Below are 25,126 nucleotides of genomic sequence, written 5' to 3' on the forward strand. Positions count from 1 at the left end.
ACAATCCCTATGTGAGACAAGAACACACATCTATCCCTTTTTTGGGGAATTCTAAATCTTTAAAAACTGCTAGTGGGAGGCGGATAACAATGTAGGTATAAGATTAATATATTCTACCAATAAAGCGCTCTGAAAAAACAACCAAAACCACCAAAAATGCTCCGTTTGCATGCTGTGACCTGCATATTAACCAAGTGCAGTGACATTGTTATTGTGAGAGCTAACACAAAGGAACTTGAGCTGCTTCTGTTGCTGCCCTTAAATTTGGAAAAGCTGATGCACAATGATAAGCGTCAATCTCACACACACACGCACGCACACACTTTGCCTGTCCTTGCTTTTAAATTGACAAAAGTTTAATACTTATTTTTGTCACAGCCAAATGAACAGCATTCTGTTGTTACAGTATAAACAGGCCCGTCAAAACCAGGTAGGCAAACTAAGCATTTGCCTAGGGCCCCCCGCTGAAAGAGGGCCCCCTGACAATGACAGTATATTCAAATTGAACAGAAACAACAACTTTGTGATTCCATCACCGCAAATTACAGTCACAATATGTCGGGATCCCCCTTGAGGGGCTCCTTCTAGAAGCCACAAGCCTCATTTGCACAACAAGACTGACAATGACACAGACTGCGCGTCGAAATACGGGTCAAAAATAAATGTTTGTAAGCTAGGTGTATACCAAGGTGTGACTGTACTGCCACACCTTGAAAATAGGGTTGTTTTGTTTTACTTGAAAATAAATTAAAGCAATGTCATATTTTGTAGCAACCAGAAGAAATTACAGAAAGTCTGATGCTATTTTAACTTTTATTACCATTCTTATGATAACAAATGGCACAATTCCAACAGGTTTTACCTCTCGTGCACACACTTTCGTCTGCGTGAGTCCGCGCTTCCCCAGACACACAACACTTCCTCATTCTCCGCCAATCATTTTTCAGGCACGGTCGGTGTGTTTGCAAAAAACTGACATCAAATCCAAACCACACGTAAATAAAACAGTAACCCCTGCTGGTCATTACGGTATAAACTGATATATAAAGCCTATTATTTGCGCATTATTGACAAGTGATGTACGGAAAACTCGACCGCCAAAAAAAGACTTTGATTACCGAAAACCGCGCTGCCAAAACCGGATGTAAACAAAACGCACGCCATTGTCTGAAGAGTTGTTACATGTCTGTGATGTGGATGTAATTTTAATATATCGCAGATATACCTGCGGACAGTCATCTACAAAATGTGCAAATATTGATTAATATTGAATTAAGCTGCATGACTTGCAGGTTCCCTGAGTGGTCAAACTGTAAAAATAACATAATATGCACCTACTTGAATTGTTGGATATGTTGAAAAACAGCAGAGAAAGTCCAACTTTTTAAGGGGCGTCAGAATTTCGATTCGTATGTCTTGTACATCTTAAGAACTGACAATAAAGTTGAACCTTAGAGCAACAGCGTGAGGCAAGTGTGACATCATGCTCGCTGCAGCTCGCCTCTTTTGTCCGGGACATCGAGGGACAGAAACAAAAAGTCTATAAACACGAGTACATTCTATAATAACACCAGAAGATTTGTTGCTAGTTGCTAGATTTTTTGCTAGCTGTTATTATTTAAAAAAAGGCATTAAACGTCTCTAAACACTTGAAAAAATCATCTCAATTAAGCACATTGTACAAAAAGCAGCAGCAATTGAGAATATGGCAAACAAATGAGAAATATATGTTACTACTAATAACAGATTTGTTTTTAAAATGCATGCATACATTTTTCAGCCTTTTTAAAGAAAATCATATTGCAGCAAATTATGCAAATTACTTGATGACATCATAGTGCCCACGCCTATAACCAAACCCCTGACCACGTTCTCACTGCCAAAGGTATCTTGTCAGTCGAGGGGAAACCATGTGCACCATATACAGTACATGTAATTTAATATCATTATAATCATCATCCTCCTCATCATTCTCTACAAGGACGCCTTTTTGACTGTCCTGGATACCGCAGACAAGCTTGTAGATACTCTGAAAGACTCAGTGACTTTTTGTGTAAGACCAACCATCCAACCGCCACAGATAGATTGCAGTACTGTGGGAAACAGATTTTTATTTTTATTTTTGTGACTTACCGCTCAGCAGTTGCTTGCTTTTCTTGGTCCAACTCCTGAATCATCTGCCTCATCTTGACGCAGAGTTCCGAGTTGGTAGATTCGACTTTCTCTTTACTCTGCTTCAGCTCTACAGTTTTCTTCTGCAGCACCTAGAGTTGGAAGCCGACAAACTTATTTGGACTCAGACAATATAGCCATTTCAAATGTGTTGATAACCAACCTCTACTTGGTCCTGCAAGCGCTGTTTGTCTTCCTTGAGTTGAACCAAGTAATTCTGATCCTTCTCAGCCAGGTTTGTAGGTTTGATCTGGCTGGACTCTCTAACCTGCTGACATAAATGTTTAATTGGAACTTCAATGCGTACATTTTAGAGCTATGATCAAGGTTTCATTAAAAGTCCTCACCGAGCTGAGAGTCTGCAGCTCTTCCTCTCGGACCCGAGATTGTTGCAATTCCTCTTGCAGTTGACTGATTTTCTGACGCTTCGCTTGTAAAACGGCCAAGCAGCGTTGCATCTCCTCTCGCAAATGTTCATACTTGGGCAGCTCTGAGTCTGAGAAGTTAGCCGTAGCTGTGCTGATAATGCAGAAGGGAAATTGAGCATTATTGAGAGTATATTCATTTTAAAGAGACTTTGAGAAGTTATACCTGTGAAGAATTCCATTTTTCTGCTTGTTTTTCTTAAAGCCTAAAGCCAAACAGGAGTCAGAAAGTTGGTTCTCACTGTCATCTGTTAGTTCTAATGGAATAACCCCATGTTTAAAAGCAGATTCATATAGAGTAATCTGCTCCTTCATGTCAGCCAAATCCTCCTTCAGGATAAAAATTAAACATGAAACATTAAAACATGTACAAGTGCTTATTTTTTGCGATACAAATGCTTAGCTTCCATATTTGAGATTAAAAAAAGCAAACCTGCAAGACTCTGTTAATTTCTTCACTTTGAACCTTGGCGGCATGAGCCTGCTGTAATTTGGTCTGGTTTTGACTCAAGGCATGCACAGGACCTGGACAAGACAAGTGCAACAGAGGAAAATATACTAATCAAAACTGTTCAATCACACTGTGTTGTGATTTATAGAATATATTTGCTCACTCATCTGCAGCAGCTTGGCAGATTGCTGCTGGCTCTCCTCTAGTTGCTGAGTGAGAGCATTGACTATTCTCGCTCGCTCGAGATGCTCGTCTTCTCGCTGGCGCTCCAACTGCTTCACCTGGTCACGTAACTGATGATTACCACCCACCTGAAAGTGTATCATGACAAGTAAAATAAATTAAACAGCCTTCCATCCATCCACTCATCCCGTTTTTTTTTTTAAATACGAGTAGGTGTCAGAGCCTCTTATGATAAACAATGACAGCACTAAATCCAGCTTTGTGGTGACTTTAATCAACTGCATAATTAGAGTAAGCAAAAATTGCAAAAACCAGAGCTCGGAAAAAATACCACATAAGAATAAAATAATTGGAAGACACTATTTTATCTAAAACTGGAGTCTTCAACGTTTTTAGGCCCAAAACCCCCAAATTAGGGGGGCCCCCTACTTACACATCTTGTAAAAAAAAAAAAGTGTTTTAAATTAAACTGATCCAAAAGGTACCTTGTTTGTGTGCATTATCCTCCAACAAGGAGGGAACAGCTGAATACAGGTGGTCCTCGGTTTATGAACGACTTCCGTTCCTAGACAGTGATGTAAGCCGAGTTTGTTTTATTTTTTAATTTGACCAGGAAAAAAAATCCCATTGAGATAATAAAACTTATTTTTCAAGGGAGTCGTGGCCAAGATATAGTTTAAGTGAGATGTAATACCTAAAATATAGACAAATTAACGCCCAAGTCACTCACAGACTTTGTACACAGACAACATGAAGCACATTTAAAAACCCAAATGATAGAATAAATGCAAGAATTAAAGGAATAATAAAAATCACTCCTGATATAAACTACTTTTCTGACACTATTAATTATACCCAACTTTGTCTGTCACTGTGACGTCACATTTCAATTGTCGAGAGCTCAAAAGCCTTCACAATAAAAGTGCTGCACACTACATCCTACCTGTTTGCCATGAACTTAATAACATTAATAAGTCAGACAAGACCCCTTGGTTACACTTACTTTCGTGTGTAACTTTAACCCCTGATGTTGTCTTTCAGGTGTTTCTACCTTTTTGGAAATATTGTCCCAGGCTAGTCCTCTTTTCTCAGCCATAGCCAGAAACCTGATTTTTCAGCCTCTTTTCTAGTTTTGTCAAGGCTTTGCGCATGCTTTTTCCCCTCTATGCCTGCTGCTTGGAGTGCCTGGACTGCTGATCTTTCTGCAAATCCATGGCATTCCTTAGTCAGCTATGAATATATGAGGCGCTTCCTGTTGTATGCCACTGTCATGACTTCTTCATCAGGGATGGGGAGTTCTATGAGAAAGACCCCAACGTCTGGTCGTAGCAATCTCTATTGGAAAGACCAGCTGCTTTTTCAAGTCCACCAACATCTGCCACTCTTTTACGGGAGTGAAGATGCAGTTCTTTTCCCTGGCTGGGGGACAGCGGGTGTTACCAGGCCTGACAAAACCTTTCAGTGCTTTCTGCTTTGTGGTTGCTCGTGTGGGGTTTGGTGATACACTGCATGCACCTCTCAAGGACCTCAGCCAGCTTGAAGAGGACTTGCCACTCTGCAACCCAAGAGAATGTTCTGTAGGCTTGCTTTGCCACGGCCGCACAGGGGAAAGCTAACCTCATCTCCCAACCACAACGTCAGATTCCGAGGGCATGGAAGGGTGTCGTAGGTTGTCCTCAGCAGAAAAGTAAGCTTTGATTGTGGTGTTTCTTCTAATGTCTGCCTATGTGATACGCCTGTTAATGGTAACGACCAATCACATCAAAGTCCTTGGGTTGAATTTGGACACTGCTTTGATGTAAAAAAATATAAAAAAATACATTTACTTTAGCTCCACTCTTGAGGCCTCCTCTACTACCGTGGCTCTCTGCCGCTTCTTGAGGGTTATGTACCAGAACTGACGCTGTGTTCCTCAGCCTAGTCCATCACGGCCAAACTGGTTCAGTTACATCACTTCATGGTGTTACAGGTTGGAAATGGCGTGTTGTACTTCATCTTAACGCTCCCCATTTCCGTCCTATGCGGATGGCGACCTCTGCACTCTTAATGAGGTCAGATGATTATTTCAGTTCCAGCACCAGTCATGTCTTCTTTTGCTTTTACCCAAGGCAGACGGGCTTAATGGTAGCTGCAGCACATTTAGACCATACAGACTTGAATCCATAAAGCACCGAGGCAGGCCCAGTTACTTGTGGATGAAACCATTGGCTAGACTGTCCATTGTTGACTGATGATGAAGGGATTTTACAAACCTTCAAGGGCGACATATGTGTTGGTAAAGTGTGTGCTGGTAACGCCACAATTTGTGCTTTCCATCAGCGTCAGAGGAGCACAGACATGCAAACAAATGCGTGCAGCAGTGCAAACTCCCCCAATTACTTTACATGTCATCAGCTAACATATTGGCGGAGATGCACTAGACATGATGGATTTTTTTATGCTGTCTTCCAAAATAAGATGATTTCCGATCTCACAAATTCTGTACTGAACGGTGAAAAATTCCCACTGACGCAGTGAACGTCACCTGCAGATTTTCTTCCATTTTCTGAGGGTATGACGGCCAAGAGTCCCAATTCTTTTGTCCATATAGTAATACTGTAAATGCTCTTTATTAAAAGGTGTTTCAAGCACACATCTTTCAACTATCCACATGAATACTTTCCGTGTTTCCTACTGGACTGTAAACTTTTATTTTTGCACGGACATTGTAAATGAGGTCTGACATTATGGGAGTTGACTAATGTGTAAATGTTTGCAGGCTGTGTTCAATTGAATCTCCTAAGTACATGACAACTTTATTGATGAGAACATCACTAACCTGTTCATTCAGAGCCTCAGATATTGAATCAAGCTTTTGTTGTAAGACCAAGACCGCAGTTTCGTGCTTTTCCTGAATGGCCGCAACATCTCTGTCATGCTTCTCACTTGCTTTGGAAAATGTGTCAGAGCGACACATCTGCTGCTTCAAGCAGTCTATAGCGGCCTCAGCTACCCTCTGCTTTTCTGTATTCTGAAATCACATTATAACATGTCAAAGTTGTCTGTCACCATAGTATGATAACATCCAATTTACGACAGTACAACATAACTGCCAGAGACTTACAAGAGCACACACTGCACATCTTACCTCCTGGTCTTTCCTATTCAGAACCTGTATATGCTGCTCCGCCACCATCAGTTGGTTTTGCATCTGAGCCTCTCGATCTTTGGCCTTGTCCAGCAGTCGACTTGACTCGTTAAGTTTAACTGCAAAGCCATCCCTTTCATCTACACATAAATGAGTCAACACTTCAGTGGAGGACAGTGCACCGTTGCATCTGCAGAAAGTGATAAGTCCCTCAAAGGTGATGTGCAAAATAGTAATTCCATGAACCCCCAGTGCACATTTACATTGAAACATAAAAGTCCAAGATATCGATACACAGTACAATATTGTTACTTAGAGTTGTGTGCAAATATAAAAACAACTTCATTTTAAAGTACTGCAAAGAAAAAAGATACCTTTGACAATGACATTCTGATGCTCAAGGGATCTCATTCTGCGTCCTAACTCTTCAAGCTTTTGCTCCAAGCCCTCAATTTGCTTGTCTTGAGCCTTCTTTAAAATCTGCAGCTGGGCAAGCTGTTCCTTTTCAGCAGTTTCTAAAAGAGCAGAAAAACTTATCAGTCAACGATTGTATTTGACAGAGAAGAAAACAGCCAAATAGTAACATTATTAGGAGGGGTCCTATTATGCAAAACAACCTGCATAACCTGTTTTTGGATCCCCATATGTCCTGAAAATTTGAAATCAAACAATGGAGGCATGACAGAGATATTTATAAAACAATCTTGCCAACTTCCAAACTTTCTCCAAACGAGCCGTTTGGAATCTGCGACGTTAGTGACATATTTTGCCTTATGTCAGCGGATATCTCCACATATGGTAGAGGTTTACACGAAGAGCTTTGCACCAGTCTGACATTTTTGTTCAGCTTTAGTCCAAAGTTGTAGTCAATAGGTTTCTTGTTTTTCTCGATCCTCTTGTTATGGGGCAGACTGGCTTGTACATGCACATGAACGATAAAATCCTCCTCTGTTGCCATGTTTGAAACAAAGTAGTGTACAGTTCTAACTTGTATCAGTCAGTAGACTCGATATGAAAGCGCTAAAAACTTCAACAGGGCTGACGGGGTGGAGGCGCAGTTGAAGGGGGTTTGGCCTGGAGGAGGACTTAAGACCTTAAATAAGGCCACCCACAAAACAGCACACTCTAACGAGGCCGTCATAAAGCCGCTTGAAGAGGGTCTGTAAAACAAAATCCATGCAAAATTTTGACCAAAGCACCATCATCATGTTTTGTAGCCTATAAGAAAGTGTGTTAAAATTATATATATGTTACAAAAAAACTAGGGATGTCCGATAATGGCTTTTTGCCGATATCCGATATGCCGATATTGTCCAACTCTTTAATTACCGATACCGATATCAACCGATACCGATATCAACCGATATATACAGTTGTGGAATTAACACATTGTTATGCCTAATTTGGACAACCAGGTATGGTGAAGATAAGGTACTTTTTTAAAAAATGAATCAAATAAAATAAGATAAATAAATTTTTAAAAAATTCTTCAATAAAAAAGAAAGTAAAACAATATAAAAACAGTTACATAGAAACTAGTAATTAATGAAAATTTGTAAAATTAACTGTTAAAGGTTAGTATTATTAGTGGACCAGCAGCCCGCACAATAATGCGTGCTTACGGACTGTATCCCTTGCAGACTGTATTGATATATATTGATATATAATGTAGGAAGCAGAATATTAATAACAGAAAGAAACAACCCTTTTGTGTGAATGAGTGTGAATGGGGGAGGGAGGTTTTTTGGCTTGGTGCACTAATTGTAAGTGTATCTTGTGTTTTTTATGTGGATTTAATAAAAAAATAAATAAATAAATAAATAAAAAAACGATACTGATAATAAAAAACCGATACCGATAATTTCCGATATTACATTTAAACGCATTTATCGGCCGATAATATCGGCAGACTGATATTATCGGACATCTCTAAAAAAAAACAATGTGACCATCATCATCGGCAGTCACTCGTAGTCGAGTATGACTGTCCTCAGAATGGATGGGTTCCCATTCGGGAGGACGCCTGCGCGTGACGTCTTTTAGCGTGGGGAGACTGATGCGCCTGCAGCCACCACACGGTCCTTGGCAGAGAGGGGCCTTGATCCAGTGGCATGGATCCATGACGACTGGAGACCACTCTCTGTTGCAGCCTTCATCCGCCTTCAGTGCCGTTGTGACATGCAGTGTCATCCTCCGCCACTTCCACCGTTGAGGTCTTTGAAATGCTATTCAACCCATAGCTGGGACCCTGACAGGTACTACCACCCCGGGTCAGAGTGGACCTGGGAGCAATGATGACTGAGGGGTAACTCCACCTTCCCCAAAACTCCAGAACTCCCGAACTGAAGCCTCATCACCGGATGCAGTTTTGAGTCATACCCAGGACTATGTGACCAATTCAACACTAAAGGGGTCATATTATGCTCTACATTTAACACTTCCTAATGGTCTAAATAACGTGCAATAGTGGCGCATTGGTCAATATTGCTCATACATTTTGCTTTGGAAACCCTCTTTAAGTCCCTTTCTGACGGTCTCTTGAAAACGAGTTTTGGCTGTTATCTTTTAAGATAAAAATTAACACTTCAACGCCTTGCCCCTTGCAGCTGACTGAGACTGATTCTACGCCCCATCTGCCATTTTTTGTAGATTAGACACATATATTGTAGACACATATCACAAAACTATCGAAAAATACAAATCCAATTTAGTAAGATACTTTTTTTTTTTAAACAAATTGCAGCAACAGAGGATTTTAGCATTCAACCGTACATGTACGAGCTGGAGACTCACCTGCAACAAAAAGAAAGCTAGGAAGAAACATCAAAACCGAGGTTTAAAATGAAAGCAGCTCTTTTCTCATCCAGCGTCATAAAGGTGTAAGTATACAGGTTTCATACAGTGACATCCCTGCAATAATATAACATTATACATAGCCTGTTTATCTCTGTAAATTAAGAACAGGCTACGTTGTAGTTAAGCTACACTGTAGAGCTACATTGCTAACATATCATTATATTATTTGATTTACTGCTCAATTTTCTCCACCATTGCCATAAACAGCAGGGACTGACCTTCCTTCTGTTTACTGTTAAAGGTTGGTAAAACAGCCATCACTTAAGTGCTTTGCAAACAAGAAGAGATTATCTCACAGTTGAGGCACATTATCACAAAACAAAAAAGTTAAGCAGGTACCTCTTACTTCTTCAAATAAGGCTGACGGTCGGTGTAGTGACCTGTGCTGGTTAATACAACCAATAGTAGAGCAATTTAGGTTATCGGGCCGCACCATGGACATATTTTTCTTGGAACTACAAATGGAAAATAAAAATGTTGGACTGGACGTCAACCAGAAAACATTTATTGTGTATAAATATATCCAATGACGTAAATTTTTTTACCTAATTCACAAATCATGCCAAATATCACTGCAATGCCTCCTTGGTTTGAATTCTACATTTTGATATGTATTGAGATCCCAAATACACAAAAACAGGTGCCAAAAGGCAAAAAAAGTGGATTTTTGCAAAATATGACCTCTTTAAGTAACCTAAATTCAAAGGAGTGTCACTTGCTCTTTGCATGCTTGATGAAAATCATAAGACAGATATTAGATATCTTGGTACTTAGCACGCTACAACACCGTAAAGGGCATGGGAATACTTATAAGACTCACGTTGTGTTGAGTCGAGCAATTCTCTCTGTAGTTGGTCAAAAGGACCATCTTGATGCATGACCTGAGGGTTTAATTTCTGATGGGCAGGATTGTAACTGGCCGTGTTCGGATACACACCTTGTTCTGTTGCCCCAGCCTGTAGATACAAAAGAAATACAAGACAGTTGAAATTGAGAGAGTACAGTATATTTTGTACACCCCCACTTTTTAATGAGTTTGTTTTTAACAAAAATGTTACAAACCAGTCCGTTTGTCTGCGTATAATTTTGCAGAACAGAGTGTCCAAACAAAGAATCCCATGGTTTTGTGACTTGTTTGTGTCTGCAAAATGGATCTGCGCTTCCGTGTTTGAATCACTTCAGCATTTTAATTAAACAAATGAAAGGATTATGTTCATGCTTTGACTGTCAAAGATGTTTGATAACGTAACTTTTGACATTTCTGCCAACACAAATACACTTACTATTCTGTTGTACGTGTTGTCCAAGTTAACAGTAGCTTCTGCTCTGGCAGAGCGCCAAAAAGAGCATCAAACTGGACTATCAGAGGAAGTAAAATATTTGTAACAAGGTTTCGATATAAAACACCTGAGGAAGGATCATTACAGTTGCCGGAGGGAAAAAGTGAGGGAGGTCTCCAGCCTGAGTGAACTGGTCGAACATATACATGAGCTTGGCAAGTCCAAATGCGGGCTCCCTTTCGGCAGTGGCGCATGCTGACTCCTCCAATCTAAGAATATCCTTGCACAACAACCCTCTCTATGCGGGTGGGCCTCGAGTACTGAACTCGGCTCTCTCCCTTAAATGGAGGAGGGGGATTTAATGCCTGAAGATTCCATTGCGAGGTTGATAGTTGAATCACATTGTCGACTATTCTAAGACATATTAATTAATTGATGAATACCAGCTATTTAGATTAGACTTCCATTGTGATGTTGGGTCAGAAACACACTCTTGGTTGCCTACTCGAAATGGTTGTCTTTCCATTAGGAAGTTTGGTGCTTTGCTCAAGGATACATCAGCTTTTAAGTGGGCATTCTGTATTGTTTGTGACCGGCAAAGAAATCCACTAATGAATTGAACTTACTTGAAAAAGCATTCTGGGATCGTGGCGGTCTCCGTTGTCATGGATATTACCGCTTAGTCCATCTCTGTCACATGTCACTTGGTCATAAGCACATTGAGGGTCATATGTTACATCTGTGGAAAAAAGACCGTATTCTGTGGATTTTTCTGTTGCTATGCTGGTTTGTGTGTAGTCCTCTTGGACGAAGTGTGGATCGTTGGATTGCTGGTTCAACATAGGAGCGGGATGCGGATGACTGTTATTTCCAAGCACGTTATTGCCATCCAATCCATAAGGGAGTTGATTGTAAACTGCTTCATAGTTCTTTAAAAAGACATGAAACCTGTTATTTAGAATTTTAGGAAAATTAAATCACAGCAAAAAGAAACGCCATGCCTGCTCATGTGAGGTGGGTCTTGGATGGTCGGACCATTGCTGAGTCCATTTGGACTGTGGACTGTGTGGAGACAATAAAGAAACATAATACGTGTTAGGTAGTAGGTACAGACCTAGTAATGGACTGATGAAACATAAGGAAAATTCAGTTTTTAGAAACAAGCACATTACCATTGCTGAGGTCTGTGCAGATGTACCTTAACATCCTAGAGCACAAATATTGTGTCTTCTTTAGGCAAACAAGTTGACACTGAATCACCAGCGCTGATACTGGTTGCCGTCAAGTACTTCAGTCCGTGTGCCTCCCTTAAGTTTAGATGGTGAGACCATCTAAAATTTGAAAGTGTTTCGATCGCACTAACTCACGCAAAATCGATAAATCCCCTCAAATGATGTGCAAAATCACACATTTGTACAATCCCCGAAACCTACCCCAGTGTTTCCCACACATTCATTTATTTGTGGCGGCCCGCCACGAAAGAATTACGTCCCCCACAAATTTAAAAAAAACGTTTTTAAAAAATAAATACAAATTTTTATTTTTTATTTTTTTTGTCCTGTCCAGCTTCTCAGGCAAATCATATAGTTGATGTAGATGCCCATATAGGCTGTTCACATTTACTTTACAAAAGAAGTGTAGGATACTTCTCTTGTTGCCTTATTTGTATTTGACCACTACTGTTTTCTGTTTATTTGTTACTGACTGTGGCAGGACACCTCTGCCTCTGTTTCACTTTATGTTGCTGGTAAATAATATGGTTGTAGTAGTAGGCTAAAATTAAATTATTTAGTATGCACTAATTAAAGGGGCAGAGCTTTAAGAGACATTTTAGCTTTTATATTTTATATTATATATTTTTTGTAAGAACCACAACTAATAAATATATTTCAGTGAATAATTTATTGTTCAAATCTGTATATAAATATGTACATAAAGTGTTGTAATTATATTGTGAAATGGATGGATGGATGGATGGATGGATGGACGTTTAAAACAAAACTGTTATTATCAATTAGTAAGTATACATTTTTTTAGCCTTTTTAGAGAAAATCATATCATTTTAGTAAATTATGCAAATTACTCGATGATGTCATGGTGATCACGCCCATGGCCACGCCCCCACCGCCACAGGTATCTTGGCAGTTTATGGGAAACACTGTACCCTTATAGTTTGGCAAATTAATGTCATTTTCACCAATCAAATTTGTCCCAGAATAGCGCTCAAACACACATGTCAAATGTCTTACCAATTAGACGTGTCCTTGCATTGCCCGCCCACGTTCTCACTTCCATGTTTATATTGACACAAAAATGTTAAAGTGTGATGCTAATCTGTCATCGTCTCTTATTTATCAACAAACAACGTTTTAGTTGGCTCTCAACGGGTCCCCTGTTCTTTTAAAAACATCAATGTGTACTGTGTTAAAACAAAAAAGTTTACGATTGACATGCATTCTTCAAACGTAAAACATACACACAGAATGCCTGCAACTTGTGGAAGACAGAGCTGACAGAAGACAATGAGGGAGACTTTTGTAATGTTTGTTTTTCAAGCTACGCTCACGTGTGTGTACAAAAAGCAGCAGATGGAACAGAAATGTTGAATAGTGACGTGTCATCAAAGAGTAAAAATGCATTTCTTTCAAAATGCATCATAACAAAAACGGTGATTTAAAAAAAAAATGGATAGATGTTGATAGTCCAACTCATACTGACTGGTATACACAAGCTATGGAAATGATATCAGTAGAAAAAAAAACAGCATTTAGTTTAGATAATTATGAGTCATATATTGGAATATGGGCTCCATTATTTAAATTTGTTGTAACTATTAAATTAACCTAAAATACGACTTATTTTATCTTTGTGGAAAATATTGGACATAATGTGTTGTCAAGCTTATGAGATGCAATGCAAGTAGGGATGATGTTCGAAACCGGTTCTCCCGGTTGTTCGATAAGAAAAGAACCGCTCGATAAGAAAATAACCGATTCCATGGACTCAAATCCCTTTTTGAGAACCGGATCCTGTTATCGAGGCCACTGTAGTAAAGAAAAAGAGTTGGTTCTTTATTCGAATCCCTTGGAACGAATCCCATCCCACAAGAAATGCCCTGTGGGACATCACAGGAAATGACGTAGCTCAGTCATTAGACTGAGCTACGTCATTTCCTGTGATGTCACACAAGCAGCAAAAATAATGGACCGTAAAAAACGCCTCAAGGCATGGCTGTTAACCTATAGTGATCACAGAGACAGGTTGTTTTTGTGTTACTGTATATATTTGTTTTTCTGAAAAATCCCACTTAATATACAACAGTCAATATTTATTTATTTATTTTATTTTATTTTTTTCTCATAACATAAAAGTGAGCTTTTGTTAAACCAAATATTGTGTTTTTTTCCATGTACAACAATCTACCTGGATTCGATAAGAGAATCGATAAGGAATCGGTTCGATAAGAGGATTCAATAATGGGCTCGAACTCAATAATTTCTTATCAAACGTCATCCCTAAATGCAAGTGTAAGCTACTGTGACACTATTGTTCATTTTTTAAATGTTTTTATTTTTTATAAATGGCTGTGATGTAAATGGGGGATTTCTAATCACTGGAATTCTTAATAATATTGACACTGTTGTTGATGTTATTCTTTTTTTTGTGACTACTTTTGGATTATTTTGTGTCATGTTTGTGTGTCCTCAATTGCTCTATTGATTGATATTCTGAATGTTGCTGGGCCAGATTTGGTTTTGGAATAAGGATTACATAATTGTGTATTATTTTGTTGGACTGATTAATAATACATTTGTAAAAAAAGAAGAAAAAAAAAAGAAAGTTTGAAGTGTGATTCTAATCTCTCATCATCTCTTATTTATCAACAAACAACCCCTGTTCTCTTAAAAGCACCAATGTGCACCGTGTTAAAACAAAAATTTTTTTACGATCGACATCATTCTTCAACTGTAATACATAAACAGAGAATGCCTTCAACTTGTGGAAGACAGAACAGACAGCAGACAATGAGGGACCCTTTTGTAATGTTTGTTTTTGTAACAGCAGATGGAACACACTGCATGTAACAGTTTGTGAAGAGATGTAGCTATGTACGCAAATACTAAAGATACACTTTATATCCATATAGCACATCTTTTAGAGGTAGCATACTAGAAATGAAGCTTGGATATACTTTAAAGTAGTCTGTGTTCCTCTCTTAAGAGACGGTAGCGATATGCAGCTGCTAGCTCACATAAATTCTTGTGTGTTACCTGTTTTCAGCGTTTTTATTGTTGCAGGTGGAAGTCTCCTGCTCGTCAAAGGAGGATTCTCGGCTATCCTCAAGCAGGTCATCTGGCAGCTCGGTGAGCAGTCTTTTGAGCTTAAGAAAACAAAACATGGAAATTAGTATTTTATAAATGAGTATTTTGTGTATTTTATGAGGCGGCGACTTGTCCAGGGTGTACCCTGCCTTCTGCCCGAGTGCAGCTTGGATAAGCTCCAGCCCCTCCATGTAACCCCGAAAGGAACAAGTGGTACAAAATGGATCGATGGATGGATATTAAGAGTGTAACGATTAGTTTTTAACAATTCCGATATCTGTGGTTGCCGATACAATTCAGGGACAAATTTTTTTTTTTACAACGGTACAGTAAATTGAAATTGATTCAGTTACTTTTTAGCAAAACAAATCAAGCATTGTGACTGTGAAATAAATACTGGATACTGCAGGTGAAGTTTCCTATATTTTCTGTTATATCTTGTAAGGGAATTATTTCTAAATGAATTATGAATACAAACAAGCAAGTAAACAACAATTAATGGGCAATGCATTCACATCTTATTTGAAGATGTGAGTATCTTATTCCCCGACCAGACCATAGAGTATCTGTTGTCCGACCTGGCATAGCCATTAAAGGACAGCGTCCCAGGTGTGTGGAAGCATGTATGCTTCCTCATCCCTGTTGCTGATGTTGGCACCTCGCTTCCTAATTTCCAAAGCCTCCTTCATCCATCCCTTCTGTTTGTGTTTCTCATCAAAGGACTTCTCCTTGTATTCTGGGAGTCGGTGCGTCGCGGTAACTTGCACCGCTGTCACTTCCACAGTGTTGGCCGTGTCTTCTGTAGTTTAAAGTTGTGTTGCGGCTTTATAATTGTTTTGTGTCGTTTGTATTTATTCTGACTTTTGCAATCGTGCTGTGGTTGAAAGTTATGATATTAAAATGCTCGGCAGCGGAGAATGAGACACAGTCGGAGATACACTCAGACGCTTTCTTAACAAGCCATAACAAACTCAGGGAGTCAAAACACACGTTTAAACACTGAATACACAGACACCCAAACTCTCGCAGGACTCACTAGTCTGTCACTCTTACTTACACACAACAACACGTTCGTTATGACCTTTCTCAACCACCGTAGATATCTGCCATTTTTGTTTCGATATATCAATCAATCGTTTCACCCCTTCAGGACATGCATGTTTTTTACAAGCCCTCCACACAGCTTTAACATACTATAAAACACTTCATACACTCTAAAATAGGGGTGCCGGATAAAACGATTCCCATTTTATCGCAATTTTTTTAAAATCACGATTCTGAATCGACTTAAAAGTTTCAATAATCAATTTTTACTAGCTGCCATATACCGTTTTTTCCGGGCCATAAGGCGCGCTGCCGATGAATGGTCTATTTTTTATCTTTTCATATATAAGGCGCATTAAAAGGAGTCATAAATTTATTTTCGAAATGTAAAACACTTCTTTGTGGACAACATAACATGTAATGGTGGTTCTTTGGTTAGAATGTTGCATAGATGATGTTTTACAGACCCTCTTCAAGCCGCTTTCTGACAGTCGCTTCCGGATGCGCCGTTTTGTGGGCGGTCTTATTTACGTGGCTCACCTTCGGCAGCGTCTTCTCCCCGTCATCTTTGTTGTAGCGTGCAAGGACGGGAGTGGAAGAAGTGCTAACTGTTTTAATGACATTCACACTTTACTTCAATTAATAACGGAGCAGCATCTCCTCATCCGGAAACAACAACATGGCCGGAAATGTGTCCCGTGAAAAACCGTACGACCGGAACTCTCTAATAACTGAAGTTCCTTGGGTGAATAATGTGAACTCACTACACCGGTATGTTTTAGCGCTTTCATGGCGAGTTTACTGACAGATATAAGTAAGAACTTTACACTACTTTATATTAGAAATGGCAACAGCGGAGGATGAATGTCACATAACAAGAAGATAAAGAAAAAGAAGCTTATCGACTACGGAGTCAGCACAAACTACAAGGGCGGACGTGCACAATTTTTCAAGATGTATGCAGATCCCAAATACAGATCAGCAGGTACCAGAAGGTAAGAAAAGTTGCTTTTGCATAATATTGCTAAACAAACCGCCAGATAATGTCTTACCTTATACACACACCATAATAATATTTGTATGTTGAAGCACAGTACAATCCATCAGGCGGTGCAGCTTCATAGCTTACCAAAGTCGTACTAAAACATTTTGATAGATTTTCGAGCGCCGTGTGTAATGTTCTGTATTTTCAATGGAACATATCAAATGTTGGTGTGGTCTACTTGAGTCATATTGCAGTCTACACGTATCTCTTATGTTTGACTGCCATCTACTGGTCACACTTATCATTACACCATGCACCAAATAAAATTGCTTCGAGGTCAGTAAGCAAAACCCGAATTGTTCCGTACATTAGGCGCACCGGGTTATAAGGCGCACTGTCGAGTTTTGAGGAAAATAAAGGATTTTAAGTGCGCCTTATAGTCCGGAAAATACAGTATAAATTATATGGCAGCAGCCAACAGGAGCGTTTGTAACCAGTTTTGAAATGGTTTCATTATAAATTTACATACCAAATAGTTGTTAAAATAGTGTTTGAATCCAGAATCGTATTAAATTGCAAATCAATTCTAAATTGAATAGTCACTCGAAGAATCTGAATCAAATTGAATCATGAGTTATCATAAGATTCATATCCCTACTCTAAAACCTATGTAGTTTTAACATGAAAGCTTAAATGGGTACTCAAATCTCAATGTACTCAATGGTAGTTTAATATCTGTGATGCAGGGTCCACAGTAAGTGCACCACAAAGTAACATTGTACCTTCTGACACAAAAACAAGACATACTCTTCTCATGTCAAAAACAGCCTTACATGATTGCTTTGCTCAAGTGATTGGACAAATAGAACCAGCTGGACTTACTTCCCACAAGGACTGTTGAATGCTCTTCAAATCCTCTACCGTGTTCTCAACCAAAGGACCCATCTTGACCATTTTAGTAAGAAGCTCGCCTCTGATTCAAGAGAGAATCCACGTCACGACATCCTAACCTATTTCAGCAAAATAAGCTGTGCTAAACAGCCAAAGAGTGTGTGGCATGTTGTGGGCTCCCTGCAGAACCTGTGTGTTGTGCTCCAAAAAAACGCCATTGTTTGGACAAAACATATAGCACAGCTAAATGGAGCAGAAACATTCCACTTACTAGCAGGAAGCATTTTCCACTTGACCTGACTGACTATATAGTACGACCAGATCCATTGAAAAAAGAAAAACAGTCAACGATCAATAGATTACTAATGTCCTGCTTGTCTTCCTGCATGCCGGCTCTTAAAGGGGATCTGCACTTTTTTTGTGCCCATCATTCACAATCCATATTTAAGACAAGCACAAATATGTTTGTCTTTATTTTACTGTATGCACTCTAAATAGTAAATAAATGTTAGCAAAAGTCTGCTTACAATGGAGCTTATGCAAGTCGCTCTTGCCTCAAAGTTTTATATACACGTTGTAAGTATTTATGTAATGTAGTAACATGCACATTCATAATACCGTATGTAATATTGACGTATTTTGGTCATTTTAAACATACGACAGCCAGAGGATGCGGGAAGAACTGTGGAGCCCTTAGGAGCCCAGTCTAGATTGTATTTTTTTACTCATCCTCCCCCAGTGTTGACCTTTTTCCCATCTTTTACGGGGCGCCTTGTGGCGACCCATCAGCGTTCCTGTTCTGTAACCCTGTACACTGTTTGTTTGTCTAATCTTGAACAGGTTTGTGCTGAAAACAAAGTTTTGTTGTACTTGTGCAATGACAATAAAGACCTACCTTTATAATGATCTATAAACAGTGGGGGACGGAATGTGAACTACATTTTTTTTAATTCAACTGGGTGCTGAATATCTTATTTTTTATTTTATTTTTTTGTCTTGTCCAGCTTCTCAGGCAAATCATATAGTTGATGTAGATGCCCATATCGGCTGTACAGATGTACTTTACAAAAGAGAAGTGTAGGATACTTCTCTTGTTGCCTTATTTGTATTTGACTTTATTAAATGTATTTATATTATCATATGGTGCAGCCGGGCCGGAGCAGGAGGGGATAGAAAGAGAAAAAAAGGAAGACAGAGGGGGAAATTGTGGGGACAAGAGGGGGATTAGACAGAGAAACAAAAACAACAACCGCAAACACAACAATAACAACAACAACAATAGAGCAACATCAGCAAATAGGATATGTACAAATATGATGGTAAAAGTGATAGCAAAGAAGCAGTTAGTGAAATAAATAATACATAAATGACAATAAGCATTATTACACTACAAATGGAGCAATACAAATACCAATAGAAATAGCGCTATTGATAATGAATAATACCAATAATTTACCTCTATTATCAACAATACAGTTGTTCAAATGCAACAATACATATACGTAATGATAACTACAGATACAAAAGAAAGCACAAAAATGGAGGGGAAGAAAGAGAAGCCAGCTATATTAACCTTGTAGATTGTTATAGTAACAATAGATTAAGCTTTGTCAGTGTGCCATGTGTTACCCAGTGCACCCTAGGGTAACAACGTTAATTTATGTTTGATGAAACGTGGTTATATGCATGAGTGTATGTATGTACACTACCGTTCAAAAGTTTGGGGTCACCCAAACAATTTAGTGGAATAGCCTTCATTTCTAAGAACAAGAATAGACTGTCGAGTTTCAGATGAAAGTTCTCTTTTTCTGGCCATTTTGAGCGTTTAATTGACCCCACAAATGTGATGCTTCCAGAAAGTCAATCTGCTCAAAGGAAGGTCAGTTTTGTAGCTTCTGTAAGGAGCTAAAGTGTTTTCAGATGTGTGAACATGATTGCACAAGGCTTTTCTAATCATCAATTAGCCTTCTGAGACAATGAGCAAACACATTGTACCATTAGAACACTGGAGTGATAGTTGCTGGAAATGGGCCTCTATACACCTATGTAGATATTGCACCAAAAAGCAGACATTTGCAGCTAGAATAGTCATTTACCACATTAGCAATGTATAGAGTGTATTTCTTTCAAGTTAAGACTAGTTTAAAGTTATCTTCATTGAAAAGTACAGTGCTTTTCCTTCAAAAATAAGGACATTTACTTGTGACCCCAAACTTTTGAACGGTAGTGTATATGTACTTGTATATGTACAGTATGTGTATATGTATGTTTGTACAGTGAATGTATATGTACAGTATGTGTATATGCATGTTTGTACAGTGAATGTATATGTACATGTATGTGTATACTGTATGTATGTTTGTACAGTGAATGTATATGTACAGTATGTGTATGTTTGTACAGTGAATGTATATGTACAGTACGTGTATGTTTGTACAGTGAATGTATATGTACATGTATGTGTATATGCATGTTTGTACAGTGAATGTATATGTACATGTATGTATATATGTATGTTTGTACAGTGAATGTGCGTGTGGATGTACGAACTTTGAGTATGTAGGTATGTACTGTATTTGTGTATATATGTGGGAGCGTAGGTACCTGTATACTGTATTTGACTCCCAGTGTGTGTGGGAGCCAGAGTACGGCCCCAGCCACAAACAGCAGGTGTGGCGCCCAGGGAACAAGTGCTGCATATCTTAAATTGTGGCACAATTGATTTTCTATGCGTTCAATTCAATCATACTGGCAAAGCAACCACAATATAACTCAACCAGTTTGACACTTTTGTAATGTGTTGTACCTCATTCTGTCTTGCAATGTCCGCCTCATCGTCTCTTTCCTCCTCCTCCTGCAGTATTTGAAGAGAATCCCTGTCAAAAAAAGCCATGGCGGTGCAGGAAACACTAGGAGAGACGGCAGAATAATCACGTTGCTATTTTTCAAGTATGCATCGAATGTAAGAGGACAATAAAGTGACATCAGACTTGACACTTAACGGTTTGTACTTCATGAAGTTTTGCACTTGTTGTTTTTTTTGTGTGTTTTCATTATATCTGGATGTATTTGTTTGGTTTGTATGCAGCCGAGTGTGAAGCGACTGGGATGGGAATCAGCACCTCCAAGTCAGAGTCCATGGTTCTCGCCCAGAAAAGGGTGGAGTGCCATCATCACCGAGTTGGGGAGGAGATCTTGCCCCAAGTGGAGGAGTTCAAGTACCTCGGAGTCTTGTTCACGAGTGAGGGAAGAGTGGATCGTGAGATCGACAGGTGGGATTGGTGTGGCGTCTTCAGTAATGCGGACCCTGTATCGATCCGTTGTGGTGAAGAAGGAGCTGAGACGGAAGGCAAAGCTCTCAATTTACCGGTCGATCTACGTTCCCATCCTCACCTATGGTCATGAGCTTTGGGTTATGACCGAAAGGACAAGATCACGGGTACAAGCGGCCGAAATGAGCTTCCACCGCCGGGTGGCGGGGCTTTCCCTTAAAGATAGGGTGAGAAGCTCTGTCATCCGGGAGGAGCTCAAAGTAAAGCCGCTGCTCCTCCACATCGAGAGGAGCCAGATGAGGTGGTTCGGGCATCTGGTCAGGATGCCACCCGAACGCCTCCCCAGGGAGGTGTTTCGGGCCCGTCCGAACGGTAGGAGGCCACGGGGAAGACCCAGGACACGTTGGGAAGACTATGTCTCCCGGCTGGCCTGGGAACGCCTCGGGATCCCCCGGGAGGAGCTGGATGAAGTGGCTGGGGAGAGGGAAGTCTGGGTTTCCCTTGCACTCCAGAAAAAAGGTCAGCAAAGACTGTATTTTCTGAGAAGGCCCCCCCCCCCCAAGGTTCCCTCTAATTTTTCATGTGTCTGAGCAAACACAAAAACTCCCTGAGCATTCAGTGGAGCACATGTGATCAACATCACACGTGGCAATACCAGCAGCACACCTGTCTCAAACCAATCTTTTATAATAACACTCAAATGAGAGGAGTCATTTTCATTAGATTCTTTTGTAATAGTGATTTGGCCCACTTGTAATGAAAATAAAAGAAATCCTGTTTTTCATAAGCTATGGATTAGTATTGTACAGTATGTCAGGGTGGGGGTCCTGCTTTGGAAATCATTTGTACCCCTTTCAGAGATCACATTTAGTTCCCCTTAAACATCCTCATGTTGCACAATGAAATGTATGCATAGGATGAAGTGTGCATTCCTGTAACTCCGGTTTCAGGGCAAATCACTCTACGGAGACAGCCCTCGCAAAAATGACTAATGATCTATTGCTAACGATGGATTCTGATGCGTCATCTATGTTGCTGCTTCTTGATCTTAGCGCCGCTTTCGATACTGTTGATCATAATATTTTATTAGAGCGTATCAAAACGCGTATTGGGATGTCAGACTTAGCCTTGTCTTGGTTTAACTCTTATCTTACTGACAGGATGCAGTGTGTCTCCCATAACAATGTGACCTCGGACTATGTTAAGGTAACGTGCGGAGTTCCCCAGGGTTCAGTTCTTGGCCCTGCACTCTTTAGTATTTACATGCTGCCGCTAGGTGACATTATACGCAAATACGGTGTTAGCTTTCACTGTTATGCTGATGACACCCAACTCTACATGCCCCTAAAGCTGACCAACACGCCGGATTGTAGTCAGCTGGAGGCGTGTCTTAATGAAATTAAACAATGGATGTCCGCTAACTTTTTGCAACTCAACGCTAAGAAAACGGAAATGCTGATTATCGGTCCTGCTCAACACCAACATCTATTTAATAATACTACCTTAACATTTGACAACCAAACAATTAAACAAGGCGACTCGGTAAAGAATCTGGGTATTATCTTCGACCCAACTCTCTCGTTTGAGTCACACATTAAGAGTGTTACTAAAACGGCCTTCTTTCATCTCCGTAATATCGCTAAAATTCGTTCCATTTTGTCCACAAGCGATGCTGAGATCATTATCCATGCGTTCGTTACATCTCGTCTCGATTACTGTAACGTACTATTTTCGGGCCTCCCTATGTCTAGCATTAAAAGATTACAGTTGGTACAAAATGCGGCTGCTAGACTTTTGACAAAAACAAGAAAGTTTGATCATATTACGCCTATACTGGCTCACTTGCACTGGCTTCCTGTGCACCTAAGATGCGACTTTAAGGTTTTACTACTTACGTATAAAATACTACACGGTCAAGCTCCTGCCTATCTTGACGATTGTATTGTACCATATGTCCCGACAAGAAATCTGCGTTCAAAGAACTCCGGCTTATTAGTGATTCCCAGAGCCCAAAAAAAGTCTGCGGGCTATAGAGCGTTTTCTATTCGGGCTCCAATACTATGGAATGCCCTCCCGGTAAAAGTTAGAGATGCTACCTCAGTAGAAGCATTTAAGTCTCATCTTAAAACTCATTTGTATACTCTAGCCTTTAAATAGACTCCCTTTTTAGACCAGTTGATCTGCCGTTTCTTTTCTTTTCTTTTCTACTCTGCTCCGGGGTGGACCGCTAGCCTGTCCATCAGATGGGACATCTCTACGCTGCTGACCCGTCTCCGCTCGGGATGGTTCCCGCTGGCCCCACCATGGACTGGACTTTCGCTGATGTGTTGGACTTTCACAATATTATGTCAGACCCACTCGACACCGAGGATGTCGTTGTGGCTTGTACAGCCCTTTGAGACACTTGTGATTTAGGGCTATATAAATAAACATTGATTGATTGATTGATTGATAACTTTCTCTAGTAACAGCACTCCATGATTAATACAAATAAATTAACATTAATAATAAATGACAGTAAAATAAGCACACGTATGACTGATGAGTCATAGTGTAACTTTGTGTGGTGTTTGAGTTGTCCGACTTTTTGTGTGGCCATAAACGCACCAGTGGTTTAGTGCTATGCGTGTTGGTGACAGATGACAAGTTGGTTTTGGCCTGGTTTGTATGGCAGAAAATGACTAGTTTTTCGAGATAGAAGTTTTTTAACTCATGTTTTTGGTGTGGTTCTGGCCGAATATAAACAGTTTTGCTCAATAAAGTGATCAATATAATTCCTGTCCTCGATGCATCTCGATAGACGTTACAATAATTGAAAGGTGTTGACAAACACCGTTAGGGCCGCTTGTTGTCACTGTCACTCAAGAGTTACATTGCAAAATTACACATAATAAATGTGTTTATTTTGTTTAGAATTCAGATGGGATTTGATTTGGTGCGCGGCATATATTTGCTGTGCGCAGATGACGCTTGAGCAGTGCGCAATTGCGCAGGCGCGCACCTTAGAGGGAACGTTGCCCCCCCTCTCTAGGGGAGACCGAAAGCAATGGATGTCGAGTGGGTCTGACATAATATTGTGAAAGTCCAGTCCATAGTGAATCTAATGACAATGACAATAAAGGTATTCTGATTCTTAGGCTGCTGCCCCCGCGACCCGACCTCGGATAAGATGGTTGGATGGATGGATGGTTTGTATGCTTGTGAATTTGGGCTATCCATGAAGTAAGACTACTTATTATGTTGAAGAGGGACAGGAAATATAAGATTTTCTTCATCCTGTTCCTTCTCAAGCATAGGTGTGTAAATATGTGCTTAGTTGCTAAAGTTTAATTGCCTATTGATCAAAAATGCACATCAATGAAGGAGATAAATACAAAATGAACGGATGAATGAAACTTAACACAAATAAGTGGAGGTAAAGTTCAGATAATGTTGCAAACCAGACAAAGAACGTACCTTTAGCAGAATTCTGTAGAGATGTTTTGGTGGGTGTTCCTCTTTGCTAACGTTTGTAGAGTTTTAGCCACATGCTTTGCAGGGCAGCTAGCGAAAGTAAACCACTAACATAAACGGAACCACTAGACGTGCTTTTTCCAGTGTGAAACACTAGGCCTGAAACGCCAGGTCGTCGCATAAATCGCCGGGGTGGACTATGACATTGCTTTCTGCCGTTAGTTTAACGACATGTTTGTTACCGTTTGGTCGTGCGCTTCATGTCCCGTTAGCTTGATGCTAGCTTAGCACTAGCTAACCCGGTGTGTGTATGTGTGTCCTCTTTAAGAAAGACTCGCCCACTTTGAAAAGTCGCGCGCATTGGAAGCGCCAAATTCCGTTTGAATGAATAGTGCATTAACGTGTCAGTTGTTTATGTCAGTATTTTACCTACTTACTCACACACGGGTTCTACATTAAACCCAAAAAATATATACACACGGGGTATTTCTCGTTAAGTTTTATTTCGTCTTCAAACGCTGGCCAGGGAAGGTGACGTAATCACGTTCCTATGGTAACGAGCTGTTTTTTAGCATTATGGGTAGTGTAGTCTAACGTCACTGTTGTAGTTTAATGCGACATTTCTCGTTATGATTGGTGCGTTTCTCCTCCACAATGTCTGACTC

The 25,126-nt window shown here is 39.9% G+C and overlaps 1 protein-coding gene across 1 annotated transcript in view; it reads right to left on the reverse strand.

Moving 5' to 3' along the window:
* cep152 (centrosomal protein 152) overlaps positions 1-24,957 on the reverse strand; it is a 41,363-nt gene extending 16,406 nt beyond the window's left edge. Inside the window, exons 1-15 of the mRNA XM_062035301.1 lie at positions 24,465-24,957; positions 20,543-20,645; positions 14,766-14,875; positions 11,496-11,556; positions 11,121-11,423; positions 10,035-10,170; positions 6,733-6,873; positions 6,359-6,498; positions 6,050-6,241; positions 3,212-3,359; positions 3,031-3,122; positions 2,764-2,927; positions 2,520-2,691; positions 2,336-2,440; positions 2,134-2,264 (exon numbers count right to left, since the gene is read on the reverse strand). Coding sequence (XP_061891285.1) covers positions 2,134-2,264; positions 2,336-2,440; positions 2,520-2,691; positions 2,764-2,927; positions 3,031-3,122; positions 3,212-3,359; positions 6,050-6,241; positions 6,359-6,498; positions 6,733-6,873; positions 10,035-10,170; positions 11,121-11,423; positions 11,496-11,556; positions 14,766-14,875; positions 20,543-20,629 — 1,982 coding nt within the window. The 5' untranslated portion in view covers positions 20,630-20,645; positions 24,465-24,957. The remainder of the gene's footprint in view (positions 1-2,133; positions 2,265-2,335; positions 2,441-2,519; positions 2,692-2,763; positions 2,928-3,030; positions 3,123-3,211; positions 3,360-6,049; positions 6,242-6,358; positions 6,499-6,732; positions 6,874-10,034; positions 10,171-11,120; positions 11,424-11,495; positions 11,557-14,765; positions 14,876-20,542; positions 20,646-24,464) is intronic.
* Positions 24,958-25,126: the final 169 nt, after the last annotated feature.

Source organism: Entelurus aequoreus, linkage group LG24 (assembly GCF_033978785.1).
Source record: "Entelurus aequoreus isolate RoL-2023_Sb linkage group LG24, RoL_Eaeq_v1.1, whole genome shotgun sequence".
NCBI classification, from domain to species: domain Eukaryota; kingdom Metazoa; phylum Chordata; class Actinopteri; order Syngnathiformes; family Syngnathidae; genus Entelurus; species Entelurus aequoreus.